At 47.0% G+C, this 15,842-nt stretch overlaps 1 protein-coding gene across 2 annotated transcripts in view; it reads right to left on the reverse strand.

The window, feature by feature from the left end:
- Window positions 1-366: 366 nt before the first annotated feature.
- Window positions 367-15,842, reverse strand: part of LOC149984763 (threonylcarbamoyladenosine tRNA methylthiotransferase-like) — a 711,253-nt gene continuing 695,777 nt past the window's right edge. For both annotated transcript variants that reach the window (XM_090216175.1, XM_090216176.1), the window contains one exon: window positions 367-1,661. In XM_090216175.1, coding sequence (XP_090072301.1) covers window positions 1,500-1,661 — 162 coding nt within the window. In that variant the 3' untranslated portion in view covers window positions 367-1,499. The remainder of the gene's footprint in view (window positions 1,662-15,842) is intronic.

The following is a 15,842-nucleotide window of genomic DNA, read 5'->3' on the forward strand; positions in this document are numbered from 1 at the left end:
AGAAACTGAAGATCTCGTACAACGCTGTGTACTACTCCCTTCACAGAACAGCGCAAACTGGTTCTAATCAGAATAGAAAGAGGAGTGGGAGGCCCCGGTGCACAACTGAGCAAGAGGACAAGTACATTAGAGAGTCTAGTTTGAGAAACAGACGCCTCACAAGTCCTCAACTGGCAGCTTCATTAAATAGTACCAGCAAAAACACCAGTCTCAATGTCAACAGTGAAGAGGCGACTCCGGGATGCTGGCCTTCTAGGCAGAGTTCCTCTGTCCAGTCTCAATGTCAACAGTGAAGAGGAGACTCCGGGATGCTGGCCTTCTAGGCAGAGTTGCAAAGAAAAAGCCAGACAGACAGCGAGCATGGAGTTGTGGTTTATTAAGGTTTATTAAGGTTAGCTTTACACTGCAAACAAAGATGAGAAAACACTGTCAAGTCTGTGTTTCAAATTACACTCTATTCTCTATATAGTGCACTACCTTTGGCCAGACCCCCCCCCCCCCCCCATAGGGTCCTGGTGAAAAGTAGTGCACTATATAGGGAATAGGGTGCCAGTCCTGGTGAAAAGTAGTGCACTATAAAGGGAATAGGGTGCCATTTGAGAGGCAGACAGGGATCTAGACCAGACAATAAGTCCCCTGGGATAGGAGATGATCCACTGCTGAGATGTACATGAATAGAATCCAAACAACATGCAGTTTCACTCTGTAACATCACAGCCACCCCAAATGGCACCCTGTTCTCTAACTACTTCATACCAGGGCACAAAGGGGTCTCCGTCTACTCAGTAGTAGACTGACGTTCAAATGGAAAACCATAAAAACAGAAATACAGATAGAGAAACACGAGAGCAAAAACAACAACAAATGTTTTGGTAAACAATCACAATGTGGTACGACAGTACGACAGACACAGAGAGTGTGGCTTTTACTGTGATGTAAATTCATTACCAAAAATATACCTGTTCCTCTGTGTCTGTTTCATTGTTGGTAAAAAATAAATAATTTTAATTAAAGATATCCACCATCTTAAACCAGAGTATCACACAACGTGTCTTTAACCTGTCCTCTCCTTATCTCCTGTCCTTGTTTCCTACCCTCGTCTCCTCTTCCTAACTCTCACATGCAGCTCCAGAATCCATCAGTCTTTGTCCAAGACTGGGAAGTTTTTTACCCATATAAAGCTAAACTAGGACCCATCCAAAACCCATTTCAACCAAACCTATAGGCCAAATAAACATGTCAAACTCTTTCAAATACTCGAGCTAGGCTTGATTTAGTTTGCCCAGTACAAAGTACTTGGAAATTATTTCCATATTTATTTGATCCAGGTCCCTTATTCATAAAGAGTCTCGGTGTATGAATGCTGATCTAGGATCAGTTTTGCCTTGTAGAATATAAGGATGATTGTAAAAGAGGGGGCCCTGATGTTGGATCAGCACTCCTCCTCCGAGACGCTCTATGAATACAGGCCCAGGTCCATATCTTCCAGCTCCTCGGTCTCAGTGGAGTTTCTCCCACATGAAGACCACTAGGATAGCCACCACAGCCAGGCCGATAGACAGCAGCTTCAGCCCCTCTCTGTCCAGGCTCCAGGGGCTCCAGGATACAGTCAGCACGCCTGAGGAGGGGACGGACCCATTCTGCTGGAGGGACAGCTGCTCCTGTTGAGAGACAGCAGAGAGTTAGCCAAGGTTACACTTTAGAGAACTGTAGAGGAAGTGAGTTATCATCTGTTGTGAGCTACGGGGACACTCAATATGGCTGCCAGTCCACTCAATATGGCTGTCAGTCCACTCAATATGGCTGCCAGTCCACTCAATGTGGCTGCCAGTCCACTCAATGTGGCTGCCAGTCCACTCAATATGGCTGTCAGTCCACTCAATATGGCTACCAGTCCACTCAATATGGCTGCCAGTCCACTCAATATGGCTGTCAGTCCACTCAATATGGCTGCCAGTCCACTCAATATGGCTGCCAGTCCACTCAATATGGCTGCCAGTCCACTCAATATGGCTGTCAGTCCACTCAATATGGCTGCCAGTCCACTCAATATGGCTGCCAGTCCACTCAATATGGCTGTCAGTCCACTCAATATGGCTGCCAGTCCACTCAATATGGCTGCCAGTCCACTCAATATGGCTGCCAGTCCACTCAATATGGCTGTCAGTCCACTCAATATGGCTGCCAGTCCACTCAATATGGCTGCCAGTCCACTCAATATGGCTGCCAGTCCACTCAATATGGCTGTCAGTCCACTCAATGTGGCTGCCAGTCCACTCAATGTGGCTGCCAGTCCACTCAATATGGCTGTCAGTCCACTCAATATGGCTGCCAGTCCACTCAATATGGCTACCAGTCCACTCAATATGGCTGCCAGTCCACTCAATATGGCTGCCAGTCCACTCAAGATGGCTGCCAGTCCACTCAATATGGCTGCCAGTCCACTCAATATGGCTACCAGTCCACTCAATATGGCTTCCAGTCCACTCAATATGGCTGGCAGTCCACTCAATATGGCTGCCAGTCCGCTCAATATGGCTGCCAGTCCGCTCAATATGGCTGCCAGTCCGCTCAATATGGCTGCCAGTCCACTCAATATGGCTGCCAGTCCGCTCAATATGGCTGCCAGTCCACTCATTATGACATCATTGATTTTCCCATTCAATGGATTCTATTTATACATGTTTAACTCTCGGGAACTTCAGACAGTTGAGAAGAGACTTTTCTCCTTCCTGTCATTCATCTGAACCTGTAGATAGAGACTTTTCTCCTTCCTGTCATTCATCTGAACCTGTAGTTAGAGACTTTTCTCCTTCCTGTCATTCATCTGAACCTGTAGATAGAGACTTTTCTCCTTCCTGTCATATATCTGAACCTGTAGTTAGAGACTTTTCTCCTTCCTGTCATTCATCTGAACCTGTAGTTATCCTGCTCCCAAATGGAACACTATTCCCTAGTGTGTTTATACAAGACTGAACACTGAACTCATTCAGTCAGGTTTCAGTACAGTAGGCTCATGGACAAGTCCCATTGTCCTCTCTGACACAGTGAGACCCTGATGAAGACTAGTGGACATGACCCATTGTCCTCTCTGACACAGGGAGACCTTGATGAAGACTAGTGGACATGACCCATTGTCCTCTCTGACACAGTGAGACCCTGATGAAGACTAGTGGACATGACCCATTGTCCTCTCTGACACAGTGAGACCCTGATGAAGACTAGTGGACATGACCCAGTGTCCTCTCTGACACAGTGAGACCCTGATGAAGACTAGTGGACATGACCCATTGTCCTCTCTGACACAGTGAGACCCTGATAAAGACTAGTGGACATGACCCATTGTCCTCTCTGACACAGTGAGACCCTGATTGAAGGCTACAACACCTTGGTTATTTATCTAGAATCTCTGACCATATAACTTTCCCAGAACCCACTGTAAAGTCCAGGTTGTAATACAACCTTGTGCCAGAGATAATATGACCCAGACTCTCAGGATCAAATGGCCATTATTGGGGGTCCAGTCCTGTTCAGTCTCTCCTAATGTGATGGTGCATTAAAGACTCATCTATAATGAAGATGGTAATAGAGATATATCCCACTAGACCAGGAGAGAAGAGAGGGAGAGGCCTATCATATAATCATTTAGAGGAGGGGGGAGAGAGAGAGAGAGAGAGAGAGAGAGAGAGAGAGAGAGAGAGAGAGAGAGAGAGAGAGAGAGAGGGAGGGAGGGAGGGAGGGAGGGGAGACAGACAGGCCTATCATATCATCATTTAGAGGAGGGAGAGAGGGGAGAGAGAGAGAGGGGAAGAGGGGAGAGAGAAAGAGAGAGAGAGAGAGAGAGAGAGAGAGAGAGAGAGAGAGAGAGAGAGAGAGAGGGGGGGGGGGGGGGGGGGTGAGAGAGATGGGGGAGAGAGAGGGGGGACAGCCAAGCCAGTCATATGATCATTTATGGGGTAGAGGGAGAGAGAGGGGGGACAGCCAAGCCAGTCATATGATCATTTATGGGGTAGAGGGTGAACGATTGAGCAGCCATGAAATACATTAAATATGGAGGATCAATCTGAATGACCATTTTATGATTTTGATATTTCAATTCCACCGGATGGCGGTCATTGAAATGTAAATTCCCCCTCTGCCGCAGTATATTATATATAGATACACTACATTACCAAAAGTATGTGGACACCTGCTCGTCTAACACCTCATTCCAAAACCATGGTCATTAATACAGAATTGTTCTTAATTTTGTTGCTATAACAGCCTCCTCTCTTCTGGGAAGGTTTTCCACTAGATGTTGGAACATTGCTGTGGGGATTTGCTTCCATTCAGCCACAAGAGCATTAGTGATGTCGGTCACAGATGTTGGGCGATTAGGCCTGGCTCACAGTCGTCGTTCCAATTCATCCCAAAGGTGTTCGATGGGGTTGAGGTCAGGGCTCTGTGCAGGCCAGTTAAGTTCTTCCACACTGATCTCAACAAACAACATTTCTGTATGGACGTCACTTTGTGCACGGGGGCATTGTCATGCTGAAACAGGAAAGGGCCTTCCCCAAACTGTTGCCACACAAAATCGTCTAGAAAGTCATTGCATGCTGTAGCATTAAGATTTCCCTTAACTGGAACTAAGGGGCCCGAACCATGAAAAACAGCCCCAAAAAATTATTACTCATCCACCAAACTTTACAGTTCCCACTATGCATTGGGGCAGGTAGCGTTCTCCTGATATCCGTCAAACCCAGATTTGTCAGTCGGACTGCCAGATGGTGAAGTGTGATTCATTACTCCAGAGAACGCGTTTCCACTGCCCCAGAGTCCAATGGAGGCGAGCTTTACACCACTCCAGCCGACGCTTGGCATTGCACCTGGTGATGCTAAGCTTGTGTGCAGCTGCTCGGCCACGGAAACCCATTTCATGAAGCTCCCGACTGAACAGTTCTTGTGCTGACCTTACTTCCAGAGGCAGTTTGCAACCGAGGACAGAAGATTTTTTACTCACTTCAGCACTCGGAGGTCCCGTTCTGCGAGCTTGTGCGGCCTACCACTTCACGGCTGAGCCGTTGTTGCTCCTAGACGTTTCCACTTCACAGTAACAGAGCTTACAGTTGACCGGGGGGAAGCTCTAACAGGGCAGACATTTGACGAACTGACTTGTTGTCGAGGCGACATCCTATGACGGTGCCATGTTGAAAGTCACTGAGTTCTTTTGTAAGGCCCATTCCTACAGCCAATGTTTGTCTATGGAGATTGCATGTGCTGTGTGCTCGATTTTTATACACCTGTCAGTAACAGGGCGTGGTTGAAATGGCTGAAATCCACTAATTTCAAGGGGTGTCCACATACTTATAAAAAAATTATATATATAGTGTAGATTAGATCGATCTACTTCAGAAGATGTGCTTTGCGAGAAGATTGAGATATATATGTTTTATATAATGGTTTGTATTACCTACACATTACCGACTGTGCTTCTAAGAAATTCAGCCAGTGCTGGCAACTATCAATTTCCAGTCCATTTCTCCAGGTGGCGAATTAGAGAAATAGAGAAGCGACTGTTCAGTCGGTATCAGCTTGACACCCGTCTAGATCATTAAAGAGCATTATTACCGGGTGAGATACTGTACCACATATCCCTTCAAGCACGCTTTCAACCCCTACACAGACCTGTCTGAAGGCTGTGTGTGTCAGGGATGGATGTGAACGCATATAGCAGGGAAGCAAGCCTCTCTTCTGTAATCCAACCTCATCTCTGATGGACTTTCAAGATTTGGTGATTTTCTCTCCTCTCTCTCTCTCTACTGACTTCTCAACCTTCTGTCCCTGGTGTGCCTGCTCTTTCATAACCAACGCCTTATATATATATATATATATATCTGGAAACACGGTAATTGATAGAGCTCAGAGGCTCTCCCCCCCCCCCCCCCCAGACCCTTCCTATCCCCTACGTGTCTTGATCACAGGAGGAATCTGTCCAGAAGGGAACACTGTCTCAATCACAGGAGGAATCTGTCCAGAAGGGAACACTGTCTCGATCACAGGAGGAATCTGTCCAGGAGGACACACTGTCTTGATCACAGGAGGACTCTGTCCAGAAGGGAACACTGTCTCAATCACAGGAGGAATCTGTCCAGGAGGACACACTGTCTCGCTCACGGGAGGAATCTGTCCAGAAGGGGACACTGTCTTGATCACAGGAGGACTCTGTCCAGAATGGAACACTGTCTCAATCACAGGAGGAATCTGTCCAGGAGGGAACACTGTCTCGATCACAGGAGGAATCTGTCCAGGAGGACACACTGTCTTGATCACAGGAGGACTCTGTCCAGAAGGGAACACTGTCTCAATCACAGGAGGAATCTGTCCAGGAGGACACACTGTCTCGCTCACGGGAGGAATCTGTCCAGAAGGGGACACTGTCTTGATCACAGGAGGACTCTGTCCAGAATGGAACACTGTCTCAATCACAGGAGGAATCTGTCCAGGAGGGAACACTGTCTCGATCACAGGAGGAATCTGTCCGGGAGGGAACACTGTGCCTGAACTATGAGAGTAACAGCGGTGTACTGCCATTTTCCACCTTCCCTCTGTGATGAGAGGAGTGAAGAGAGAGACAATGACTCTGCTAAGATGGGATGGCCTGAGATAATGGTGGCGGTAGAGTGAATGTCCTAACTCATACACTGGGATAATGGCGGTATAGTGAATGTACTAACTCATACACTGGGATAATGGTGGTGGTAGAGTGAATGTCCTAACTCATACACTGGGATAATGGTGGTGGTAGAGTGAATGTCCTAACTCATACACTGGGATAATGGTGGTGGTAGAGTGATTGTCCTAACTCATACACTGGGATAATGGCGGTGGTAGAGTGAATGTCCTAACTCATACACTGGGATAATGGTGGTGGTAGAGTGAATGTCCTAACTCATACACTGGGATAATGGTGGTGGTAGAGTGAATGTCCTAACTCATACACTGGGATAATGGTGATGGTAGAGTGAATGTCCTAACTCATACACTGGGATAATGGTGGTAGAGTGATTGTCCTAACTCATACACTGGGATAATGGTGGTGGTAGAGTGAATGTCCTAACTCATACACTGGGATAATGGCGGTATAGTGAATGTACTAACTCATACACTGGGATAATGGTGGTAGAGTGATTGTCCTAACTCATACACTGGGATAATGGTGGTGGTAGAGTGAATGTACTAACTCATACACTGGGATAATGGCGGTGGTAGAGTGATTGTCCTAACTCATACACTGGGATAATGGTGGTCGTAGAGTGAATGTCCTAACTCATACACTGGGATAATGGTGGTCGTAGAGTGATTGTCCTAACTCATACACTGGGATAATGGTAGTGGTAGAGTGAATGTCCTAACTCATACACTGGGATAATGGTAGTGGTAGAGTGAATGTCCTAACTCATACACTGGGATAATGGTGGCGGTAGAGTGAATGTCCTAACTCATAGACTGGGATAATGGCGGTATAGTGATTGTCCTAACTCATACACTGGGATAATGGTGGCGGTAGAGTGATTGTCCTAACTCATACACTGGGATAATGGTGGTGGTAGAGTGAATGTCCTAACTCATACACTGGGATAATGGTGGTGGTAGAGTGAATGTCCTAACTCATAGACTGGGATAATGGCGGTATAGTGATTGTCCTAACTCATACACTGGGATAATGGTGGCGGTAGAGTGATTGTCCTAACTCATACACTGGGATAATGGTGGTGGTAGAGTGAATGTCCTAACTCATACACTGGGATAATGGTGGTGGTAGAGTGAATGTCCTAACTCATACACTGGGATAATGGTGGTGGTAGAGTGAATGTCCTAACTCATACACTGGGATAATGGTGGTGGTAGAGTGAATGTCCTAACTCATACATGTCTGCTGTGTTTACACATAACACCTACTACTTTCAACCAAAGACACAGAGCTGCTGAGTGTTCATGACTTCACACCATGTACAGTGTGAGTGAGAAGTGTGTGGGCTTGAGTTAAAAAGACTGCTAACTCAGTTACTTCCCACACATAGTTTTACCTCAGGGACAATATCCACCACTCTGTCTCTAACCTGTTTTACCTCAGGGACAATATCCACCACTCTGTCTCTAATCTGTTTTACCTCAGAGACAATATCCACCACTCTGTCTCTAACCTGTTTTACCTCAGAGACAATATCCACCACTCTGTCTCTAACCTGTTTAACCTCAGGGACAATATCCACCACTCTGTCTCTAATCTGTTTTACCTCAGGGACAATATCCACCACTCTGTCTCTAACCTGTTTAACCTCAGGGACAATATCCACCACTCTGTCTCTAACCTGTTTTTACCTCAGGGACAATATCCACCACTCTGTCTCTAACCTGTTTTTACCTCAGGGACAATATCCACCACTCTGTCTCTAACCTGTTTTTACCTCAGGGGCAATATCCACCACTCTGTCTCTAACCTGTTATTACCTCAGGGACAATATCCACCACTCTGTCTCTAACCTGTTTTTACCTCAGGGACAATATCCACCACTCTGTCTCTAACCTGTTTTACCTCAGGGACAATATCCACCACTCTGTCTCTAACCTGTTTAACCTCAGGGACAATATCCACCACTCTGTCTCTAACCTGTTTTACCTCAGGGACAATATCCACCACTCTGTCTCTAACCTGTTTTTACCTCAGGGACAATGTCCACCACTCTGTCTCTAACCTGTTTTACCTCAGGGACAATATCCACCACTCTGTCTCTAACCTGTTTAACCTCAGGGGCAATATCCACCACTCTGTCTCTAACCTGTTTTTACCTCAGGGGCAATATCCACCACTCTGTCTATAGAGGTGAATAATATAATAATGGGGAGCTATAGAGAATAGTAGAATCCTGTCTCTCCTTGACATCACAGCACCTCTCTCTCTCTCGCTATCTCTCATCAGAATGTATGAAGCCAGGCGCTAGGAGACACCGGGTTGGACATAACTAATGTAAAACACTTCAGAGGCTGAGGGCTGCTCGCCCCCCTCCTCCCCCCCATGCACTGTAGGAGACGAGAGCACAGTGAAGTAGAACAGGGAAGTCTGGCTGGGCCAGGTTATAACAGGGAAGCACAGGGAAGTCTGGCTGGGCCAGGTTAGAACAGGGAAGTCTGGCTAGAACAGGGAAGCACAGGGAAGGATTCAGCAGGAGAATAGCTATACGCTCTACGATAGTCTAATCTCTATTGAGGTGAATTGCAATTCAACACGATCATTTTCCAACTGACAGATTTCAGGCGGGCATACGGAGGGGAAGTTGTTATGACTACAGGTGTGTGTGTGTGTGTGTGTGTGTGTGTGTGTGTGTGTGTGTGAATTGAGGTGAATTGCAATTCAACACGATCATTTTCCACCTGACAGATTTCAGGCGGGCATACGGAGGGGAAGTTGTTATGACTACAGGTGTGTGTGTGTGTGTGTGTGTGTGTGTTTATGTATGAATACAGGTGTGTGTGTGTGTGTGTGTGTGTGTGTGTGTGTGTGTGTGTGTGTGTTTATGTATGAATACAGATGTGTGTGTGTGTGTGTGTGTGTGTGTGTGTTTATGTATGAATACAGATGTGTGTGTGTGTGTGTGTGTGTTTATGTATGAATACAGATGTGTGTGTGTGTGTGTGTGTGTGTGTGTGTGTGTGTGTTTATGTATGAATACAGGTGTTAGCCCCCGTGGTACAACTTGTTGCCGAAGCGTGTTACTAAGCCGTGGAAATCTGCTGCCACAACATTCCGGATACCGCCTGGCTGTGAACTGACTTCGCTCCAAATCCTTCACCCCTCTCTCTTTATCTATCTATCGCTCTGTCTCTCTCTCTATTTTTTTCCCCTTAAATAATCTGCAGAGAGCTAAAATAAACTAATTGGGAGATAATATTTAAGAATTCCATCTGTACTTTAGCCTCTGTGGAGCGAAGGCTTATGGGAGAAAAGGGGGCCCTCCTGGCTGCTAAGTGCCGGCTCCGAGGGAGGGAGCTGAGGGGTGAGGAGTGAAAGGAGGAAGGGAGCGAGGTATTCCCCTCTGAGGTCACGACCCATTTCCTCCGTCAGATGAGGCAGGAGCAGAGATAAAGCAGAGAGCTCTCCGAAGACTGAGGTGACCTGAGTTTCAACATTTTATCTCTCTCTCTGTGTCTCTCTCTGTCTGTTTCTCTCTCGGTCTCTCCCCCCCCCTCCTCTCTCTCTCTCCCCCTCTCCCTCTCTCCCCCTCTCTCTCTCTCTCTCTCTCTCTCCCCCTCTCTCTCCCTCGCCCTCTCTCTCTCTCTCTCTCTCTCTCTCTCTCCCCCTCTCTCTCCCTCTCTCTCCCTCGCCCTCTCCCTCTCTCTGTCTCCCCCTCTCCCTCTCTCTCTCTCAGCTCAGACCAAGAAGCATCATTGATCTCTGACCCGTCAACCCTCACACACAGGTTTAACCCAGAGCCAGGCACACACACACCATCATACAAACACACACACACACTGCCACACACATACACACACCGTCATACAAACACACACACACTGCCACACACACACACACCATCATACAAACACACACACACTGCCACACACATACACACACCGTCATACAAACACACACACACTGCCACACACATACACCGTCACATACACACACCGTCACATACACACACCGTCACATACACACACCGTCACATACACACACTGCCACACACACACACTATGTCACGGAAAGGAGCAGCCAGACCAGGGTTTAAGTGTTCAAGGACACTGAATGGATTCTCTCTGCTCTGCTGACGTCACAGCCATGACCACTGTCCATGTGCAGTCTGTCTGACTGTGGCCGTTGACCCACAAACATGTCTGGGCTTCGCTATGGCCTGTCTGGCATCTTACTATGGGGATCAACAGCAGATCAACAGCAGATCAACAGCAGATCAACAGCAGGCCAAACACATGGAGATGATCACATATTTCAGTGAGAGCAGGCGAACGCTGGCGAGAGGAAGGCTTTGTTGACTTCATTTGGAAATACAGAGGAAATACTTTTTTTTTTTGCAGTGGGAGAAAAAGCTTTCACCTAAATTAATATTCATAGCCTTTCTCTAACAGATAAGGCTGAGCCGCGTCCAATTTAGGCTGCAAGACTGAAAAGCATATCAAGAGGAAAGTCCACCTTGTTTCTAAAAAAAAAAAAAAACATTACCGACTGGCTCAAATACAAGAGTTTAATCTCCTGTGTTTAAATGCGATCCCCATAAGATCTGAGTGTAACGGCATAGCAATGCTGCTTTGACCATCCCCTCCAGAAGGAAATTCCTCCCTGGCTACACAGCTCTACACGGAGCACTACGAGGGCTCATTGTAATACAAACAAGTGAGACAAGTGAGACTGTATAAACCACGGCTGGAAACCCTATATTCCTAGATAGGGCACTACTTTAGACCTGAGATCTGGTCAAAAGTAGGGAGTTACGTAGGGAGCTACGTAGGGAGCTACGTAGGGAGTTACGTAGGGAGTTACGTAGGGAGTTACGTAGGGAGTTACGTAGGGAGTTACGTAGGGAGCTACGTAGGGAGTTACGTAGGGAGTTACGTAGGGAGCTACGTAGGGCGCTACGTAGGGAGCTACGTAGGGAGTTACGTAGGGAGCTACGTAGGGAGCTACGTAGGGAGCTACGTAGGGAGTTACGTAGGGAGCTACGTAGGGAGTTACGTAGGGAGTTACGTAGGGAGTTACATAGGGAGTTACGTAGGGAGTTACGCAGGGAGCTACGTAGGGAATTACGTAGGGAGCTACGTAGGGAGCTACGTAGGGAGCTACGTAGGGAGTTACGTAGGGAGTTACGTAGGGAGCTACGTAGGGAGCTACGTAGGGAGCTACGTAGGGAGTTACGTAGGGAGTTACGTAGGGAGCTACGTAGGGAGCTATGTAGGGAGCTACGTAGGGAGCTACGTAGGGAGCTACGTAGGGAGTTACGTAGGGAGTTACGTAGGGAGTTACTTAGGGAGCTACGTTGGGAGTTTTGTAGGGAATTCATGTTTCGTTACAATACTGTTTTGAATGTTTGTTTTTTGGACTGATGCCTAACTTCCTACTCAATGCCTAACATCCTACTCGATGCCTAACTTCCTCCTCGATGCCTAACTTCCTCCTCGATGCCTAACTTCCTCCTCGATGCCTAACTTCCTACTCAATGCCTAACTTCCTCCTCGATGCCTCGTCAATGAGCGCTGATGAAGATGATCAAAAAGTGCATTACAGCGGCATGGGGGAAAAAAACGATGACGTTCAAAACGAGGTAATTAATTAGTAGGAAAACCAGATCGACTTTAGATGCAGTATAACGTTAGCTAGCTAGCTAGCTAAGCTTGAGGGGAGGCCATCAGATTTTAGCTAGCTAATGTTAGCATCGCTAGCTATTTTTGACGAACTCTGCGAGCGAACGACAACATCGCCATCTGTCCAAAGTAAAATTGACGACATGATAACGCTAACAAAGTAATTTCCTAAATATTTGACTACTCTAGCAATGGCATCGTATTTCGAAAAGGCACTATATTGTATTTAGACTAAATAGTAGTTAGCCGACATCCAGAATGATTTGGGCTTAACACCACTTCAGGTAAACCACTTTGCGCCGTTGGCAACGGTGACACGCGACCGAGTGACGGAGGTGCCATTTGGGAAGCTTCCCATCTCTTCGCAGAACAGCCCGAGTCTCATTGTGACAGTAAAGCCTCTTTGAGAACCACAGAATCACCTTTCAGCCCTGACCTTTCCTCTTCCTGTCACCTGCGGGTCACCGATCACAAGGCCTCATTCCCCTGTGGTCACCAATCATAAGTCTCTATTCACTTCCTGTCATCTGTGGGTCACCGATCACAAGGCCTCATTCACAGGCCAGTCATTGTGAGTGGGTGGTGTTACAATACAAACATCTCTCACATCTCTCACATGGTATAATACGTCTGTTGTAACTCACCACATCGTGACCAGAAACTAGAGACTCTTTCACAGTTCTTCTTTCACCTGCAGTCTCTTAACAGGCCTTGGGATCTCACCTGTCACCTCATCTGTGGGGCTTGATTTCAGATCATGTGTACCGCCCATGCAGACTAAGGTAAAGTGACTGCACCTCTCCCCCTTCCATAGGTTACAGACAGGTGACTCTAGTTCCGGCCGCGCATGGTTATAACATCCAGACAAGGTGACTCTAGTTCTGGCTATGCATGGTTATAACATCCAGACAAGGTGACTCTAGTTCTGGCCGCCATGGTTATAACATCGACAGGTGACTCTAGTTCCGGCCAAGCATGGTTATAACATCGACAGGTGACTCTAGTTCCGGCCAAGCATGGTTATAACATAGACAGGTGACTCTAGTTCTGGCCGCGCATGGTTATAACATCGACAGGTGACTCTAGTTCTGGCCGCGCATGGTTATAACATCCAGACAAGGTGACTCTAGTTCTGGCCAAGCATGGTTATAACATCCAGACAAGGTGACTCTAGTTCTGGCCAAGCATGGTTATAACATCCAGACAAGGTGACTCTAGTTCTGGCTATGCATGTTTATAACATCCAGACAAGGTGACTCTAGTTCTGGCTACACATGGTTATAACATCCAGACGAGGTGACTCTAGTTCTGGCTATGCATGTTTATAACATCCAGACAAGGTGACTCTAGATCTGGCTACGCATGGTTATAACATCCAGATAACGTTTACTTGTAACTCCATGTTACCACGTCACAGTAACACACCGTAAGAGTTCCATGTTACCACGTCACAGTAACACACCGTAAGAGTTCCATGTCAACACCACGTCACAGTAACACACCGTAAGAGTTCCATGTTACCACGTCACAGTAACACACCGTAAGAGTTCCATGTTACCAGGTCACAGTAACACACCGTAAGAGTTCCATGTTACCACCACGTCACAGTAACACATCGTAAGAATTCCATGTTACCACCACGTCACAGTAACACACCGTAAGAGTTCCATGTTACCACGTCACAGTAACACACCGTAAGAGTTCCATGTTACCAGGTCACAGTAACACACCGTAAGAGTTCCATGTTACCACCACGTCACAGTAACACACCGTAATAGTTCCATGTTACCACCACGTCACAGTAACACACCGTAAGAGTTCCATGTTACCACGTCACAGTAACACACCGTAAGAGTTCCATGTTACCAGGTCACAGTAACACACCGTAAGAGTTCCATGTCACCACCACATCACAGTAACACACCGTAAGAGTTCCATGTTACCAGGTCACAGTAACACACCGTAAGAGTTCCATGTTACCACCACGTCACAGTAACACACCGTAAGAGTTCCATGTTACCACGTCACAGTAACACACCGTAAGAGTTCCATGTTACCACGTCACAGAAACACACCGTAAGAGTTCCATGTTACCACCACGTCACAGTAACACACCGTAAGAGTTCCATGTTACCACCACGTCACAGTAACACACCGTAAGAGTTCCATGTTACCACCACGTCACAGTAACACACCGTAAGAGTTCCATGTTACCACCACGTCACAGTAACACACCGTAAGAGTTCCATGTTACCAGGTCACAGTAACACACCGTAAGAGTTCCATGTTACCACCACGTCACAGTAACACACCGTAAGAGTTCCATGTTACCACCACGTCAACAGTAACACACCGTAAGAGTTCCATGTTACCACGTCACAGTAACACACCGTAAGAGTTCCATGTTACCAGGTCACAGTAACACACCGTAAGAGTTCCATGTTACCACGTCACAGTAACACACCGTAAGAGTTCCATGTTACCAGGTCACAGTAACACACCGTAAGAGTTCCATGTTACCACCACGTCACAGTAACACACCGTAAGAGTTCCATGTTACCACGTCACAGTAACACACCGTAAGAGTTCCATGTTACCGCCACGTCACAGTAACACACCGTAAGAGTTCCATGTTACCACCACGTCACAGTAACACACCGTAAGAGTTCCATGTTACCACCACGTCACAGTAACACACCGTAAGAGTTCCATGTTACCGCCACGTCACAGTAACACACCGTAAGAGTTCCATGTTACCGCCACGTCACAGTAACACACCGTAAGAGTTCCATGTTACCACCACGTCACAGTAACACACCTTAAGAGTTCCATGTCACCACGTCACAGTAACACACCGTAAGAGTTCCATGTTACCACCACGTCACAGTAACACACCGTAAGAGTTCCATGTTACCACCACGTCACAGTAACACACCGTAAGAGTTCCATGTTACCACCACGTCACAGTAACACACCGTAAGAGTTCCATGTTACCACCACGTCACAGTAACACACCGTAAGAGTTCCATGTTACCACCACGTCACAGTAACACACCGTAAGAGTTCCATGTCACCAGGTCACAGTAACACACCGTAAGAGTTCCATGTTACCAGGTCACAGTAACACACCGTAAGAGTTCCATGTCACCACCACGTCACAGTAACACACCGTAAGAGTTCCATGTTACCACGTCACAGTAACACACCGTAAGAGTTCCATGTTACCAGGTCACAGTAACACACCGTAAGAGTTCCATGTCAACACCACGTCACAGTAACACACCGTAAGAGTTCCATGTTACCACCACGTCACAGTAACACACCGTAAGAGTTCCATGTTACCACCACGTCACAGTAACACACCGTAAGTGTTCCATGTTACCACCACGTCACAGTAACACACCGTAAGAGTTCCATGTCACCAGGTCACAGTAACACACCGTAAGAGTTCCATGTTACCAGGTCACAGTAACACACCGTAAGAGTTCCAT

The sequence above is a fragment of the Oncorhynchus mykiss genome, chromosome 2 (assembly GCF_057628025.1).
Source record: "Oncorhynchus mykiss isolate SJ-2025 chromosome 2, ASM5762802v1, whole genome shotgun sequence".
NCBI lineage: Eukaryota > Metazoa > Chordata > Actinopteri > Salmoniformes > Salmonidae > Oncorhynchus > Oncorhynchus mykiss.